Source organism: Bombina bombina, chromosome 1, assembly GCF_027579735.1.
Source record: "Bombina bombina isolate aBomBom1 chromosome 1, aBomBom1.pri, whole genome shotgun sequence".
In the NCBI taxonomy this organism is placed as follows: domain Eukaryota; kingdom Metazoa; phylum Chordata; class Amphibia; order Anura; family Bombinatoridae; genus Bombina; species Bombina bombina.
In genome coordinates this window covers 1,360,246,086-1,360,265,347 of record NC_069499.1, presented here as the reverse complement: position 1 = coordinate 1,360,265,347, position 19,262 = coordinate 1,360,246,086, and the positions used below count along the sequence as shown (strand labels likewise).

Here is a 19,262-nt window from a genome sequence, read left to right as displayed (position 1 = left end):
TACTTTGGAACTAAGCCACGCCCCGGCTTCAGTCTGTTTGCGAATGAGAGTTTAGGGATTTCAGCACTTCCGTGCGTGGTTGGTTGTCACTTTTTGACCAATGGCAGAGCACCGCGCTGAAGTTTGAACAGTTGGGTTTGAGGTAAGGAGGTAACGGTCGTTTTGCAGTTCCTGGGAGAGTCGGCTGTTTGCGATATGTCCACCAAGCAAATTTATTATTCAGACAAGTACGACGATGACCTGTTTGAATATCGGTGAGTTGTTGGTTGAAGGAATTTGTTTTTGCGCACATTTGAGGAGTTTAGTGACATACAGGAGTTTATATTGTTAGTCGTGTTGAAAGGACGCGATACTTTACTGGGCCACGGTTCACAACTCCGCGTACTTTACATATAGAAGGAAAATAGGGGTAAACTACATTACAAATTTGACAGCCCTTTTTATAACGTTTAATAGGCCATTAAAACATAATTTTAATTTATGTTGGTTGGTTGGTGGGCAGTGACATTACTATGTAGTTATGCTGAAAGTGACACATATTGGGATATTTTCTAATACTTTGTAAGAGCTTGTCAAATTATGCATACAATAACTATGTCATTACTGGTAGAAGATGGGGTTTTCTAAAGGATTATACCACTTTGGTGGACATTTTTCCGTCTTTAGCTTTCTAGTGATTGCATAGTACTGAGTATTGCTCCACAATGTATAGCAGGATTCTCTAAAGTACCACTACACCTTCCATGCTCTCCTCAGAACAGTACTTATTTGTTCCTTGGCACTTATACCTCCTGTCATGTGGGTGAGACAGTGACAAGCAGCTAAGTAACAGTAATACATGTCATTTTAAGACACTTTTCTTTAAATTCACTTCAATTTTCAAATGTGCTTCATTCTCTTGGCATCCCTTGTTTAAAAGAATATGCACATATCCTACACTAGTGGGAGCTAGGTGCTGATTGGTGCCTGCACACATTTTGTCTCTTGTGATTGGCTAAATAGATGTATTCAGCTAGCTGCCAATAGTGCAATGCTGTTCCATCAGCAAATGGTAACGAGAATGAAGCATATTTGGTAAGAGAAGTAAATTGGAAAGTTGTTTAACATTGTATGTTCTATCCCAGTGTTTCTCAACCTTTTTGTAGCAAGTACCCCATGTAGGCATTCATTTTATGTCTATGTACCCCAACTGTAGCACAAATATTATTGATCTTTTACACAAGCAAAACTGGAAATCATGCATACTCGCACTCTACCATGCTAGGAGTCCTTGCGGGTAGAAATGAGAAACACTCCTTTCTTTGATATGTCATGTCTACTATAGCTACATTAGGGGGAAAAATAACAAAGGCCAAGCCCTGGAGTACCCCCTGCTAATGCCCCAAGTACCCCCAGGTGAACATGTACCACAGGTTGAGAAACTAGGTTTAATCCGAATCATGAAAGAAAAAGTTGGTGTTTTTGTGTCCCTTTTTAAAGTGAATGTAAATTTTTATGCTAAAGTGCCCGGTTTTGAAAACTTTGATTAAAATCAGGGGCACTTTAATTCATCAAAATTTACATTTCACTCCTGTTATGACAAAAAAACTTAACTTTTAAACTAAACAGCAGCTCCAGCTTCCTCCGGTCTCACAAGCCATTTCTGATGTCAGAAATGATTGAAAGGTCATCCTCCAATCACAGCTCCCCCCCCCCCCCGGGGGGGATTCAGTGTCTGATTCACTGCTGTGATTGGAGGAAGCCGGGTGCCTCATTTTAGACCCAGGAAGAGGCTTTCAAACGGGTGGAGGAAGCTGGAGCTGCTGTGAAGATTAAAAGGTAAATGGTTTTTTTTTTTTTTTTTTTTCACAACAGGAGTGAAATGAAAATTTTGCTGAATTAAAGTGCCCCTGTTTTTAATCTAAGCATCAAAATTTACATTCACTTTAAGGTAATTATTTTTCTCCTTCCAATAAAGTACAGCTGAAAATTGATCAAATATGAATGATTAACCAATTAAACTGGAGACAGTTTGCATTCCTTCCAATAATTTCATTCATTTCAATTAGTTATGCATATCTAATGATATGTAATCAAATCATAGTCTGATATAACCGGAAAATAATCTGAAGTTTTTGTTCTTAAAATGAAAACCATGATCCAAATACACACTAGTTTAATTCATATTTGTTATATAAATACACTGGCCTCCCCCCCGTAATGTTCCTATTGTTAGTCAAAATTAAACATTTCTTCATATAGAGCATGCATTTTTAAACAACTTTCCCATTTATTTCTATTATCAGTTTTGCTTAGTCCTGGTACAAATGTCCTTGGCTGTCAGGCAAGTGTTTGCAAAAATGCTTTAAAAAATAGTTGGAAACTCTGCAGTCAGTGTCTGTAGCAGCTATGTATAACATTGCTATAAACATTTTTGCAAACACTGCTGCCAGATGGCTAAATTACGGGTAGTTGGGTGAAAATTAGAGGGCGCTAAAATAAGCAGATATGAGACCCTAATAGTAAATCTCAGTTCTTAAAAAAAACAAAACCAGTTTTTAAAATTAAAAGGCTATTACCACTTAATCAAAAATCTATATAACATAGATCGTAGCAGAAAATAATCTACTTATGTTAAAATCGGTTTAAGTGGATACAATTAAATACAAAAATATTACGGTTGAATGTTGCAATAAAATTGTGGCAAATATAAATTGACAGGTTTAAAAAACGTTTCATATAATAACAGATTTATTATGACACACACAATGTACACAAAAAATATAATAGTTAATAAAACAATATATGAATATCAATAAAAAGGCAGCCCCTTACTTGGGGACTTACTGACTAAATCTTTAGAATTGATTGATCAAATAAAGCAGCTTTATGTTAAGTTTCCGTTAGAATATACTAAAAAGCATCAAGTGGTTATCCCAAAATAATGGGTGTAGAAAAGTTAATTATAAAGTGCACATTTCATAGACAATGTGTCTTCGTTAGCCAACAATTTTATATTTGATTTCCCTTCTGATTTTTAGGTATACCAAGATCAATTCTGATTGATTGTGTTTATTTACACATAATACTTGTACAGCATTCCTTTAGGATTGAACCTGATTTATGTGCAATCTTACCGGTTCACCTCCCGGTTTTCTGAGGATGGACCTTGCAAGTCAGGTTCTCTTATAAGATCTCTCTGTATCAAATTTCCTTACCAGACCTTTCTGTATAGTATATTGCCTCTGGTTTTAGTTATGGGTCCGTCTGACTTCTGCTTATCACAAACCCGCTGGTTCAGTCGCGGTTTGTCAGTTTCAGCACGGCAACGGCTTCCTAGTTCCAATAGGGGTTAATTCGCTATGACGTTTGCAATATGTCGGCAAATTTGAATTTTCAGTGTCCTCCTAATTACTTGCGCACGTTTTCTGTAGAAATGAATATGTACCCCTCACCGCTGTCTGCTAGTTTCAATTGGGTACTGCACTTAAGTACTAAAAGTACTCAGGTCTCATTAAGTTTTTTGCAAACACGGATCCTTTGGGTTTAGCAGGTTGTAACAGGTCGCTCACAGCTTCTACGCGTTTCACCCTGTGGTTCAGGCTTTTTCAAGATACATCCGCATCTTATCTTCGGACTAATCCTTTTCTTTGAATGCATCATTCTATCTAGCATTTATCTAGTGTTCAATGTCCCTTAAAGGTGGTGGCAGCAGAGATAGTTTAGTGTGGGTGGCATTACAAAGGAGTTTGGGCATTTTTTGGGTCTAGTACAGACAAGTATGACCATTAAACCCACAGATCTAAGTCACAGGTTTGCCTGGAGTGGCAAGTAGTAAAAATGAAAGTAAAAACGGCAATGCTGTCCTTTTTTAGTTAAAGGGATACTAAATGCAATTTTTAAGCAACTTTCTAATTTACTCATATCAAATTTTCTACATTCTCTTTGTATCTCTTTTTGAAAAAGCAGGAATGTAAGCTTAGCAGCCGGCCCATTTTTTTTTAATTTTTTTTTTTTTTTTGTTTCAGCACCCTGGCTTGCTGATGACTGCATTTAGCCACCAATCAGCAAGTGTTACTCAGGTGCTGAACCAAAATGGGCTGCCTGCTAAGCTTTACATTCTTACTGTTCAAATAAACCAAAAGAACGAAGAAAAATTGATAATAGGAGTAAATTAGAAAGTTGCTTAAAATGAAATGCTCTATCTGAATCATGAGATAAAAAAATGTTTAGTATCCCTTTTTAAGTAGAACTTTTTAAATTGTTAAAGGACATTCCATCCAAAATTGGAATCCACATGGATACATTTCAGTTTTGAATAGAAGCATTTTTGTAATATACCTGTATTAGCAAAACTGATTTTGATAGTAACTATCTGTAACCAAAGTAAAAGATGGGCACTTTCATTCATGAAAGGCATTGTAAACGCTTTTTTTTTTTTTTTTTTTTTTTATAATTACCCTTTCATGTTTTTATATACAGTATTTCCCTGTTCTTCTGCCCGTAACGGATACTCTTTCTGCCTTCACTGACGATTCAGGCTGTAGCCAATCGTATTGCAACCCCGTTGGCGTCTGCATATGAATATGTACATCCACACTAGTTAGAGATCTAGGTTTTTTCCTCACTCTAACTAGTGTCCTTAAAGCCAGCCCCCATGCAGAATCTGTGTGTGTAATGTGGAAGCATTTGAAAAGCTGCTGATAAGAGCAAACAGCACTCAGCTGTATCTCGTTCCCCCTCTCTCCTTACCATTACTACAGCATTCTGCAGACACAGAGCTAAACATTTCACACACAGCTCTGTAAACCGATCTCAGGATATATTTCAGACTTGTGTGTGAAGTGTTCAGCTAGTAAACAACAAAGTGCTCCCAGATAAGATGCATAAGGGTTACCTAAGTGAGCTGAAGATTTCACCCACAAATGTGGGCGGCTGGAGCCTCTAAGTTTAGCGAGGAGGCCGCGGCACCAAAAATGGGTAAGTTTAGCAGCAGTACACATTTTTTATAAAGTGATGACTGAAAGTCCTATTTATTTTTACTGATGGTAAATCCTAGCACTTTTGAAACGCTAGGATTTACCATGACTTTAAGTTTAAAGGGCCACTAAACCCAAAATCTTTCATGATTCAGATAGAGAATAGAAATTTAAACAACATTACAATTTACTTCTATTATTTATTTTGCTTCATTTTTTAGATATCCTTAGTTGAAGAAAAAGCAAAGCACATGTTGAGCCAATCACACGAGGCTTCTATGTGCAGCAACCAATCAGCAGCTACTGAGCATATCTAGATATGCTTTTCAGCAAAGAATATCAGGAGAATAAAACAAATTAGATAATATAAGTAAATTAGAAAGATGTTTAAAATTGCATTCTCTTTCTAAATCCTGAAAGGAAAAAATGTGGGTTTTATGACCCATTAAATTCAAGCAAATTTTTAATTAACATTTTTATGAAGAAAATCATCATATGCTTAGTCTATGACAGTGCTTGACAAAAGTTTAAAAATTAGGAGCCAGACACTATGATTTTTAAATAGATATATGTAGAATAACCCAAAAAGTTAGGAGCCAGAGGCTCCTGGGTTTGTTGAGCCCTGGTCTAAAATGTCCATTTAATGCCTGCATTACTTCTGATTTTTCCTTTTGGCTTAAGCCACTGCTCCGTTAACTATCATTTCTCATTCTGCAACTATGATATTGCTAGGCTAACAAAGTACTATATTTTTTATATGGGGTAAGTTTTGTCCTGTAAATGGTGGTTGATGCCAGTCATATTAGTGAATTACAGAATGCGCTAATTTAACAGAGCTCTTAAAGACTTACATCTGTATATGACTTATCTTGCAGGCATGTGATGCTGCCAAAGGATATAGCAAAGATGGTGCCTAAAACACATCTAATGTCTGAAACGGAATGGCGGAACCTTGGAGTCCAACAAAGCCAGGGTTGGATACACTACATGATCCATGAGCCAGGTAAGTTACAGACCTGCATAATCCTTCCTTTTTTTTTTTTTTTTTTTTTTTTTTTTTATGGTCAGTCACACTAGAATGGACATGGCTGGAGATATGCTATTAGGAAATTACATGGTTAAATGGGTCTTGACACGCATCAAGAACATTAAAAATCTTTCTGTTTCTTTCCTTTTTTTTTTATATATTCATTAACATTTTATATAAAATCATTCCCTGGAGATTATTGTATGTTTATGCCTGTAAGTGTAGCTATATTTAAAGCCCACATATAATAATGGCATCTTTTAATTATTTTGACTGGATGAACAGATCATTCTTCTGTCTGAACTGATTTTTGTAATGGAAAGAGAATGTTAAGCTTTTTGCCTCTCTTGAGGGTGCAGGACGCGCACTAATTCTTATGCAAATGCATAAGTTGTCAAAATGTCCCTTTAATGTACGCGTATGTAGATGTTTTCAGTGCTGTACCCTTGTAACCCAAGGAGCAGTTAATTATACATGTGGCATTTATTGATTTGAAGTAGCTAATCTGATTTTCTGTGATAATCACGTTTAGTTTTGAGCTCTGGCTTATGCCTAGATTTTGGGTACAGACTGTACAGACTAATCAAATTATTTCAAAAAAAAAAAAACCTAGTTGTGGTCCCTAAAAGTTCTATTTACAAAAGAAAACCTAAGGTAGGTATTCCACTAATATAATAATTTTTTTTTTTTTTAATTGTACATTTTTATTATCTGAATCATGAAAGAAAAGTTTCACGTCTCTTCCCCCCCCCCTTTTTTTTTCTCTCTAAATCAGAGGAAACTTGATTTTTTTTTTTTTTTAGTTGGGGTTGTTACCTTTCCTAGCTGCACCAATATGTTTTTCTTTAAAAGCACCTTAAAGGGACCGTAACCGCATTGAGTTTTTAACACATTTTTTGTTTTGCTAAAGAATAACAAACCATCCAAGTCTTAACAATTTTAAACAAACTGACATCCTTTTTACTGCAATTTTTTCAATAGCCAAACTATACCCACCATTTTGCCTTATTAGGAGCAGCCAATCTGGGCTTTAGTAAGCAGACAATAAGGCTAGTCATTGTCATAAAGTTTAGTATAAAGTGAATTGTTTTGCAGTTATCAGTTAAAGCCAGTTAGGGACAGAGTTAGCCTTAAGAAGTCAGCTGTGAGTGCATTTCAAGATCTGAGAGTTAGAAATTGTTTTATTTTCAGAGCTAAATTGCTTAAAAGTGGGGCAAAATAAGGAAAATATATTGCAAAGTTGTTTTATTATGCATAATGTTCATCCATTATTTTATCTCTCTCACTTTAAGTGCATGCAAACTTATTATATAACTTTTTTTTTTTTTTTTTCTTTTTACATCAAATATTTATATATAAACTCTAATTTTATGAGTAATTGTGAGAATTTAAGACATTGTGTTTTCCCAGCAATTTTATTGTGACTGTCATAATCCCAATAGTTTCCTGCCATAAGACATCCATATTTGTTTTCAGCAATGTCCCACATGTACGTTACCCCCCTCCCCATGTATATGTTTTATGTGGTTTTAGAAACGTACAGGGCAAAATTTTGGGCCTGCCTATTTATGTGGAAATTGTGCACATTGATTTTATGAGCCTGTGTAGCCTTTGAGGCATTATGGCAGCCCAGGAATGAAAATTACCCTCTCTATGCCCATTGAAATTAATACGTTTTGGGCAATGACAGATAGGTCAGTGGGGTTGCCAGGTATTTTTTCTAACATATTGAGATTAGAGACTGACATAAATTTGTTTGAGCAACTATTCTAATACACATTATCTGTCAGAAACCAGTTGAAATAATTAATTGCCTCACAAACTGTAATGTTGGCTGTGATGCCAGGTGTTTATGTAAATGAGGGTATTACAGGGTCAGTTAAATTTGGTGTAGACAACTTTATTCAGATATTGTTGGACGCCTCCTTTTTTAGTTGGTGGTAGGCAAGGAGCACCATTACTAGATGCATCACTCGGCCTCTCTATCTGATGCTATAAGAGTTTTGCTATCAGATAAGGTTTCACTCCCTGTACAAGAAATGGTGTAGGTCTCTTCTGCTGTACAGAGTGATATTTTTTTTTTTTTTTTTTTTGTTAGGTTAATGTGCATTTTTCTTTAGTTGTTAGCTGATAAAGCTAAATAGGGACATATATGTAGCAGGTTAGTCTTGCACAGTCAGCAGGGTGCATTTCAAATTCTTAGAATTGGAAATTGTTTAAAGGGACATGAAATCCAAAATTTTTATTTCATGATTCAGATAGAGAATACCATTTTAAACAACTTTCTAATTTACTTCTATTACCTAATCTGTTTAATTCTCTTGGTATCCTTTTGTTAAAGGAGCAGCAATGCACTAATGGTTTCTAACTGCTCACATGGGTGAGCCAATCAAAATATATATATATATACATACATACATACATACATACATACATACATACATACATACATACATACATACATACATACATACATACATACATACATACATACATACATACATACATACATACATACATACATACATACATACATACATACATACATACATACATACATACATACATACATACATACATATACACACACACACACACACACACACAGTGAGGCCTCGGTTTACGAATTTAATTCGTTCTCCGGGTCGTTTCGTATTGCGAAAAATTCGTAAACCGAAACACGTTTTCCCATAGGAATGCATTGAAAATCAATTAATGCGTTCCGGAGGTCCGAAAAAATTCAAATAAAGTGTCCAAAAAATGCTCCAAAAGGCTCCACAACTTGCTGCAAATGGCTCCAAAAGGCTCAACAACTTGCTGCAAAATGGCTCCAAAACCTCTCCAACACCTCCACACTGGTACCCAAACTTCATTAATTCAATCATACTTGAGTATGCAGGGGGCACAGGGGCCACTGGTTTCGTATTGCGAAAAATATTCGTAAACCGAGGGGGGCAAACCGGCATTTTGTTTCGTATTGCGAAAAAAATTCGTAAACCGAGTCAATTTTTCTTCAAATTTCGATTTCGTAAACCGAAATTTCGTATACAGAGTCGTGCGTAAACCGGGGCCTCACTGTGTGTGTGTGTATGTATGTGTATATATATATATATATATATATATATATATATATATATATATATATATATATATATATATATATATATATATATATATATATATATATATATATATATATATATATATATATATATATATATATATATATATATATATATATATATATATATTTTGTGTATGTGTGCACATCCACCAATCAACAGCTAGAACCTAGGTTCTCTGCTGCTCCTGAGCTTGCCTACATAAACCTTTCAGCAAAGGATAACAAGAGAAGGAAGGAAATTAAATAATAAAAGTAAATTGGAAAGTTGTTTAAAATTGTATTCTCTATCTGAATCGGGAACGAGTTTTTGGGTTTCATGTACCTTTTAAGTTTCAACGCTAAATTACATAAGAGGATGCAATAATGAAAATATGCTAAGTTTTTATTACACATAACTAAATATTTTATACTAAAATGTCAAAGCATTTTACTGTCTCTTTAAAACATGAGAGGGAAACCACTTTTTTTTTTTTTGTGTGTGGAAAGTGTTTCCTCTATGGAAGGATAACCAAGCCAACAGTGCCCCAGTCACCAAGGATGGTGTACAAAGAGTACCCCTCATATTGCCTTAAAGGGACACTGAACCCAATTTTTTTTTTTTCTTTATTGATTCAGATAGATAATGCAACTTTCTAATTTACACCTATTAATTTTTCTTCGTTCTCTTGCTTTCTTTATTTGACAAAGATAGCATCTAAGCTATTATTTTTTGTTCAGGACCATGGAAAGCAATTGTTTATTGGTGGGTGAATTTATCCACCAATCGGCAAGAACAACCCAGTTTGTTCACCAAAAATGGGCCGGCATCTAAACTTACATTCTTGCATTTTCAAATAGATACCAAGAGAATGAAGACAATTTGATAATAGGAGTCAATTAGAAAGTTGCTTAAATGGTTAGAAATCTTTGCAAAGTATTAGCAAAACAAAATACATAATTATAATTGGAGATATATATATATGAAATAAAATTAGCTGATTTTTTTTTTTTTTTTTTTCCCCTGAAAATTAATCTTTTAAATATCTTTAATTTAACTTTAAAATTCACAAGCAACAAGCAGTAACAACTGCCCATTAAATAGGCAGAGTTTATGCAAAATTTATTGATCATCAACATCCAATAGGCAATTGTTTCTGCCTATCTTATTTAAATATTAAAAGGATGCTCTTTATTAAAGTCAATAGTTTCCACATACTACAGGGGCTTATACTTTAGGTTAGTATAATAAGTATCCCTAGTTTAACAAGCTAGTTAATTTGATTTTAGTAAAAGGAAGTCAACTCCTAGACTAACGAGCATGTTGGTTTTTATTTCTTAAAGTAGACAACCCGCAAAGTGACCAGTAATTATTTTTAACCCCTAGACTAACGAGCAAGTTGTGTTGTTCTAATTAACAGATTAATCGCAGGAGCTGCAAAGATTAAAAGCAACAGCAATTTAGGATGTTAATAATTAACTTTAGTCACATCCTAAATTGCTGTTTCTTTTGTAAGAACAAAAAAACTGTTGTAAGAACAAAAAAACTTGCTCGTTAGTCTAGGGGTTAAAAATAATTGCTGGTCACTCTGCAGGTTGTCTACTTTAAAAAATAAAAACCTACATGCTTGTTTATCTAGAGGTTAAAAATGCTCGTTAGTCTGAGTTTATTTCCTTTTACTAAGATCAAATTGAATTGCTCGTTAGCCTAGGGGTACTTATTATACTTGCCTCAAGCAACCTAATTTCCACCTGCGTTCATTGATTCTTCAACGTTCCAGTGCGCCACTCCCACCAACGTCGACGTCACTATTATGAAGTCTGCCCTGCTTCCCATGTAAGTATAGTGACATATCGCATTAGCTAGGTATGAGGGGCCAAGATGCTCATGCGTTACTTTTAAAATTATATGCGCGTGCGGATCGCCATGATGATTCTACCTAGGTAGAACATCATTATAGGGTCCACGTAAGGATATACAAAATGGGTTTGGCAAAATAAATACTTTTATTGAGGAATAACTAGAAAAGAAGTGAAAAAGTTTAACAGGTACTTATTTGAATTATGCAATATATATAATGAACTTTCAAAAAATATTAAACGTTTTTGGGTTTACTATCCCTTTAAAATTGCATGTTCTATCTGAATCGCAAAAGAAAAAAATTGTGTTCAGTGTCCCTTTAATTTAAATAGTTCTGTTTAAAGAAAAATAACATTTACCTTTAATTTTAAATAGCTTTATTTAAAGGGATAGGAAAGTTTAAACTTTCATGATTCGCATAGAGCATGTAGTTTTGACACTTAAATTCAGTTCTATTTTGAAATGTGGTTTGTTCTTTTGGTTATCCCTTGTTGTAAAAGAATACACACTTCTTACACTATTGTACGCTAGCTGCTGATTGGTACCTGCACACATTTTCTCTTGTGACTGGCAAACTAGATGTGTTTATCTAGATGCAAGTAGTGCATGCTGTTCCTTTAGCAAAGGATAACAAGAGTGTTAAACAAATTTTGATAATAAAAGTAAATTGGAAAGTTGTTTAAAATTGTATGTTCTATCCAAACCATGACAGAAAATTTTGGGGTTTCCTATCCCTTTTAACTAAAACATTTCATAATTGATGCTTGACCCTCCATATTTACACTTAGATAAATGTGCAGGTATATTTCACTCCAAACAATCTTATATTTATTGCTTCTTGAAGCTTAATATGGGTTGATTCAGTGTACCTAGATTATGCAGGGGAGCAATGGCATTAAAGTGACAGTAAAGTTAATCTTTCTTGATTCAGAAAGAGCATGTGATTTTTAACAATTTTTCCAATTTTCTTCTCTTATCTAATTTGCCTTTGTTCTCTTGGTATTCCTTGTTCAAAAGCATACATACGCTCAGAAGCAATGCTCTACTGTGAGCTAGCTGCTTGTCACTGTCTCACCCAATGTGTTCAGTTAGGCCCCAGTAAAGCATTGCTCTCCAACAAAGGACACCAAAAGAATGAAGCAAATTTGATAATAGAAGTAAATCTAAAAATTGTAAGCTCTGTTTCTTAACCGCGGTACTCAAGTAGTCCCAACAGGCCAGGTTTTTATTATAGCTGAACTAGAGCACAGGTGAAGTAAATCCACTGATCAGTAACCATGGTTACTAACCTGCTCTCACCCATCCGTTGATTTTTTTCACATGTGCTCTAGTTCAGCTATAATTAAAATCTGGTCTGTTGGGGGTATTTGAGGACTGCGGTTGAGAAACGCTATCTGAAACCCAAAAGTTTTCTTTCATGAGTCTATTTCTCAACTCTTTATTTTATAGCATTTTTTCTGTGAAGGGGCATGTTTGTTCAGATGCACATTCAGTTTTGAGAAATACAAAACCAATAATATGTGATATCTTCAAGATAGAAATGTTGCTCAAAATAATCGGACAGAAACCTCTGGGAACATTACTGTTAATAGATTAATGGAATTAATTTACAAGAAAAAATAAACATTACAGCCATGAATATAAAGCACCTTGCTATATAATTCAAATCAACTCTATTTTAGCAGTGTTCACCACAGAAAATTGTGCCGGCTCATAAGCTTACATTCCTGCCTTTTTAAAATAAAGATTCCAAGGAAACAAAGAAAATTTAATAGGAGTAAATTAGAAAGTTAAAGGGGTAGTCTAGTCAAAAAAAAACTTTCATGATTCAGATAGAGCATTCAATTTTAAGCAACTTTCTAATTTATTCCTATTAATTTTTCTTTATCTTTATTTAAAACGGCTGGAAAGTAAGCTTAGGAGCCGGACCATTTTTGGTTCAGTACCTGGGTAGTGCTTGCTGATTGGATGGCTACATTTTAGACACCGGCAAGCACCAGAAATGGGCAGGATTCTAAGCTTTACATTACAGCTTTTTAAAATAGATACCAAGAGAACAAAGACAAATTAATATGATTCAGATAGGAAATGCAATTTTTAGCAACTTTCTAATTTACTCCTAAGTTTAATTTTGACTATACTATCCCTTTAAATTAGAAAGTTGCTTAAATTTGGATGCTCTATCTGAATCATGAAAGGAAAAAAATTGGGTTCAATATTCCTTTTAAATACACTATCTAGATGGTTTTCCTCCAAAAAGCATTTTATTTAAATTTAATAAAATAAATTTTATTTAAATATATATTTTTTAACTGGTACCTTTTTCTCTCTACAGAGAAGTTGTTGCGCACTTTCTTTTCAGTCTGGTCACGTGTCACCCGCACTTCCGGTTTAGTTGAGCTGTGCCGTTGTGACCGGACTGATTCGCAGTTGAATTCAGCTTTTCAAGTGGAAGCTGCATTTGGTGTTCGTATCAGATCGTATTACTGAGCAAGTCAGACTCCATTTCTATTGCTAGTGGGGTATTTCCTTGCCGGTAGGTACCTCAGGCATTCTGAGGTATTTTTGGTATTAGTTTTTTCTTTCCCTCCATTTAATTTTCAAGCTTTATTACGTTTAAAGCCTTTTACTTTTCTGTCATAGGCAATCTGTTATTTTTGATCTAGGGTGTCTAAGGATTTTTACATTTAATAAATTTTAAAGCATTTTATTTTTTCTCATTGCCTATTACTTGTGGGAATTATTAGCTATGGACTTAGAGTAGGATCAGTCCAGCTCCATGGATAAATGTTTACTTTTAGAAGCCCAAATTGTTTTGCTCTTCATTGTTTATCTAAGACTTAAAATTTAATGACAAATTACTTCTTTCTGAACCTAATGTCTCTCAGGATAATGCTGTGCGTGATATGCCGCCTCTTTCTCCTCAAACGTCCCAAGCCTTAGTTGTTTCTCATACTATGCCTTCTGTGTTCTCTCATTCACCTAGGAGCGTTTATTTACCTGGGGATTTTGCAGCTTTGGTTTCTTCTGCAGTAACGGCCGCTTTGTCAGCTTTCCCTTTATTGGGTAAGCGTAAGAGAAAATCTAAACACTTGCCTAATGCTAAGGTTTCTGATTCCAGAACTGCATTAGCCACTCTTGCTCAGATGTCTGATAATACTTCAGTAGCTTCTGAAGGTGATATTTCAGACTGACACTTTAGCAGAAAAATCTAAAGAATCTGAAGAAGTTAATTTTAGATTTAAGCTTGAACACCTCTGATTTACTTTTGAAGGAGGTTCTAGCTACTTTGGATGACTCTGAACCGGTGGTTGCTATCAACCACACGAAGTCCTCAAAATTGGATAGTCTATGATTCACCATCTTTTGAGGAGGTTTTTTCTGTACCAAGAAAGATGTCTGAAATTATTGCTCAGGAATGGGACACACCAGGGGTTCCTTTTTCCCCTTTACCTGTTCTTAAGAAAATGTTTCCTGTGGCTGACTATTTGTGACTCATGGTGCTCTGTTCCTGAAGTAGGAGCTATTTATACTCTTGCTAAGAGAACTACAATTCCTATAGAGGATAGTTGATCTTTTAAGGATCCAATGGACAAAAAGCTAGAGGCTTATTTAAAAAAGATGTCCAAGGGTTACAGTGGCAACCAGCAGTGAGTATTGCTACAGGTGCTGCATCATATTGGTGCAATGCGTTATGATCTTATTAAATAGGAAAATATTTTAGAGGAGATCCAGGATAGGATCAAAGCTCTTAAATTGGCCAACACTTTTATCTGTGATGCCAAGATGCAGATAATTTTGTCTGGGAGCTAAGATGTCTAGCTTCACAGTTTTAGCTCTCAGGGCTCTGTGGTTAAAATCTTGGTCAGCTGATGTCTCTTCTAAGGCCAAGCTTTTGGCTTTGCCAGACCAGGTCCAAACAGAGTCTTTCCCTTTGTAAGGCAGAGATCATTTCAGAGATTATGGGTGGAAAGGGATCTTTCATACCTCAGGACAAGAAGAACAGAGCTAGAGGTTGTCAGACTTCTAATTTTTATTCTTTTCGTAACTTTAAGGGACAAAAGTGCTCCTCCTTCCTTATCTAAACTAGATCAACCCAAATCTTCTTGGAAATCCAACCAGCCCTGAAATAAGGGAAAACAAAACGAGAAGCCTTCTGCTTATTCTAAATCGGCATGAAGGTTCCGCCCCCGATTCCTGTGGGGGCAGGCTTTTTCTTTTTCGTCAAGCCTGGATACGCAATGTCCCAGACCCTTGGGCGGTGGACATAGAATCTCAGGGTTACAGATTGGAATTCCAGTCTTGCCCTCTCAGGGGCAGATTTCTCCTGTCAAGACTATCCTCAAATCAATTAAAGAAGCCTTCTTAAACTTTGTAAAATACCTATTCTTTCTGGGAGTTATTGTTCCTGTTCCTCTAACAGAACAGGGTCTAGAATTCTACTCAAGTCTATTTGTTGTTCCCAAAAAGGAGGAAACTTTTTGGCCAATTTTAGACCTCAAGGGTTTAAACAAATTCCTCAGGGTTCCATCTTTCAAGATGGAAATTATTCGTTCCATTGTTCCTTTGGTACAGGAAGGTCAGTTTGACGACCATAGACCTGAAGGACACAAACCTTCATGTTCCCATACACGGGGAACACCATCATTATCTGAGGTTTGCCTTTCTGGACAAACACTTCCAATTTGTTGCACTTCCTTTTGGTCTGGCCATGGCTCCCAGAATATTCACAAAGGTTCTGGGGCTGCTTTTGGCTGTGATCAGATCCCAGGGAATTGCTGTAGCGCATTATCTAGGCTACATCTTAGTTCAAGTGTCATCTTTTCAACTAGCCCAATATTATACAGATACAGAGATGCTGTTGTGTGTTCTATGTTCCCATGGATGGAAAGTGTGTTTTCTAGGGACTATACTAGATTCCATGTCCATGAAGATCTTTCTGACAGAGGTCAGAAAAGACAATATTGTTGCTTCCTGCCTTTCTCTCCAGTCTGCTTTTTGTCCATCGATGGAACGGAGATCATTTGGATTTAACTCAAAGGATAAATCTGGACCCTCTGACAAACTCTGTCATGGTGGGTGTCATAGGAACATCTGTCTCGGGACACTTGCTTTCTGAGACCTTCCTGGAAAATTGTGACTACGGACGCCAGCCTGTCTGGTTGGGGTGCTGTTTGGGGCCCTCTAAAATCTCAGGGCCTCTGGTCTCGAGAGGAGTCCTTTCTTCACATAAACATTTTGGAGTTGAGAGCTTTCTTCAATGCCCTATTAGCGTATCCTCGACTGTCGTTGGATTTCAATCGAACAACATCCTCAGTAGCTTACATCAACCACCAGTGAGGAACTCCGAGTTCCTTAGCCATGAAGGAGTTGACTCAAATTCTGCTGAAGCCCACAGTTGACTCCTATCTACCATCCTCTTTCCAGGAGTGGACAATTGGGAGGCAGATTTTCTGAGCAGACAGACTTTTCATCCAGGGGAGTGGGCTCTCTATCCGGATGTGTTCTCTCAGATAACCCTCAAGTGGGGAGTTCCAGAGTTGGATCTAATGGCGTCCCGCCAAAACGCCAAGGTTCCAAAGTACAGTTCAAGGTCAAGAGATCCTCAGGCGGCTCCTTGGAGGTTTTCATTGACATGTTTGCTCTCCTTCCACAAGTCATTGCTCGTATCAAACAGGAGAGAGCATCGGTGATCCTAATAGCTCCTGCATGACCTTGCAGGATATGGTTTGCCAATCTGGTGAGAATGTTTTCTCTACCTCCTTGGCAGTTACCTCCTGAGGAAAGACCTTCTACTTCATGGTCCTTTCCTCCATCCAAACCTAGATTCTCTGAAGCCAACTGCTTGGAGATTTAAACGCCTAGTTCTGTCTAAACGTGGTTTTTCTGAAGATGTCATTAATACTATGATTCCAGCTCGGAAGCTGGTTACTCGCAAGATTTACTATAAGATATGGTGTAAATATCTCTTTATTGGTGTGATTCTAAGGTGTTCTCCTGGAGCCAGGTGAGTATTCCCCGGATTTTCTTTTCTTCAGAATGGACTAGATAAGGGTTTATTGGTCAGTTCTCCAAAGGGTCAGATTTCAGCGTTATCTATCCTTTTGCACAAACATCTCTGTTTAAGCCTATGCATGTTGATATAAAACTGTTATCCTGGAAGGTTTTGTTTCTTGTGGCCATTTCATCCGCTTGCAGAGTGTCTGAGCTTTCAGCTCTGCAGTGCGATTTCCCCCTACTTTTTTATTTTTTTTTATGCTGATAAGGCGGTCCATAGTACTAAATTGGGGTTTCTTCCTAAGATAGTATCTGATCGAAACATTAATCAGGAAATTGTTGTTCCTCCTTTGTCCTAATCCCTCTTCTCAAAAGGAACGTCTTTTGCGTAACTTGGATGTTGTGCGGGCTCTAAAGTTTTTACTTACAAGCGCCAAAAGATTTTAGGCAATCTTCTGCCATGTTTTCTCTGGTAAACGTAAGGGTCAGAAGGCCACTTCTCTCTCTTTCTCGCTGGACAGCAGCCTCCTGAGATAATTACGGATCATTCCACTAGGGCTGTATCCTTGTCTTGGGCTTTCAAAAATGAAGCTTCTGTGAAACAGATTTGCAAGGCGGCAACATGGTCCTCTACATTCTTTTTCCAAATTCTACAAATTTGATACTTTTACCTCGGCTGAGGCTTCTTTTGGGAGAAAGGTTCTTCAAGCGTTGGTGCCTTCTGTGTAGGTCCTCCTGCCTTTTTTTTTCTCCCTCCCTGTTCATTCCGTGTCCTCTAGCTTGGCTATTGGTTCCTACTAGTAATTGGAATGGCGTCGTGGACTCCATGTCATAGGGAAGAAAACAAAATGTATTCTTACCCGATTTTCTTTTTTTTTCCGGACATGGAGAGTCCACGACCTCGCCCTTTTTTAATTATAATTCGGCAGTTTTTTTGTGTAAACTTCAGGCACCTTTTAATCCTTGTTTCTTCCTTTCCATTTCCTTCGGCTGAATGACTGGGGGTTATGGGTAAGGCAGTTACACTTAACAGCTTTGCTGGGTGCTCTTTGTCGCCTCTTGCTGGCCAGGAGTTGAATATCCCACTAGTAATTTGAATGACGTTGTGGACACCATGTCCGGAAAGAGAAATTTATCAGGTAAGCATAAATTTTGTTTTCCACCCCTGTGCTGAACTGTTTTGCAGTTTTTACATGCTGTTCACATTTAGTCCCCTTCCCACTCTGGGCCATTTTTCAGTGAGAAAACCACATGTGTGGGGACACTTCCCTAGACCACCAGGGATTAGGGAAGAGTATGGGGGGGGGGCACAATGAGCTCCAATTGTCCCTTTATTGATTTTTTTTTTTTTTTTTTTTTTTCAAATTTTACAGGATAAGCAGGCAAAATATCACCATGCATACATGTTGTCATTTTAACAGTTTGGTTGAGGGCATTTTTTTTTTTTTTTTTTTAAATAAAAAAAACAAATTCCATTTATTATAGACTTTACTGTTGCACGCAATCATAAAAAAGGGGGGGAAATTCCTGGCTTCAGCATATTGGAATATTGAAACTGTAACCCCTGTCCAGTCCTGAATAGGGCGTTTTTTTTTGTTTGTTGTTTGTTTCATTCTTGAATGCAGCATATAGTCTAACTCTTAATTTGTTTTTTTCTCTTCCAGAGCCTCACATCTTACTATTCCGAAGGCCACTACCAAGCAAGAAATCTTAAATACTTTATTCTGTCTGTGTGTATATATTCCCTCAGCTATTCATGTTTCCACTGAAAGCACCTTTCTCTTCATTATTTTGATTTCGTTTGTTTACTCTACCTTGAAGATATCGCTGTGGCATGTAATACTGGTTTCTGTAGTGACCATGACCTTCAAGAAGTATCATCACAGAAGAAAACTTTGTTGGAACAGATATTTATGCTATATTAGGAAAGGAAGGATACCACTGGAATAGACTTTGTGGAATTTTTATTCCTGTGTATGTTTAGTGATGGGTAGGACTCCTTCTCGCCTTTTTTTTTTTTCTTTTTTTTTTGTCTATCTATGTTGTATATATTTTTATACTGACTGTGGTTTTTTTTTTTTTTTTTTTTTTTAAACTTCACTTGAATAAAGTGATTTTGTTTTATGTGGCCTTCTATTTATTGTATGAAAAGCTCAAGTAAAGAAAATTGTATACTTAAGTGATGTTTCCTTATGTATGTCAAGGAATAGTGTTTTATTTGTGTTCTTATATCTGTGCTTTATAGGCATGAGTTTGTCCTTGGTTTCTGCACCAGCATCCCTTAAAGGGATACAATAGTTAAATTAAACTGCTTTAACT

At 36.4% G+C, this 19,262-nt stretch overlaps 1 protein-coding gene across 1 annotated transcript; it reads left to right on the top strand.

The window, feature by feature from the left end:
• The first annotated feature begins 108 nt into the window (after positions 1-108).
• CKS1B (CDC28 protein kinase regulatory subunit 1B) lies at positions 109-19,029 on the top strand. Its single transcript, XM_053703587.1, has 3 exons — positions 109-254; positions 5,834-5,961; positions 18,608-19,029. The coding sequence occupies exons 1-3, from the start codon at positions 196-198 to the stop codon at positions 18,655-18,657; spliced, it is 237 nt and encodes a 78-aa protein (XP_053559562.1). The 5' UTR covers positions 109-195; the 3' UTR covers positions 18,658-19,029.
• The last annotated feature ends 233 nt before the right edge of the window (positions 19,030-19,262 follow it).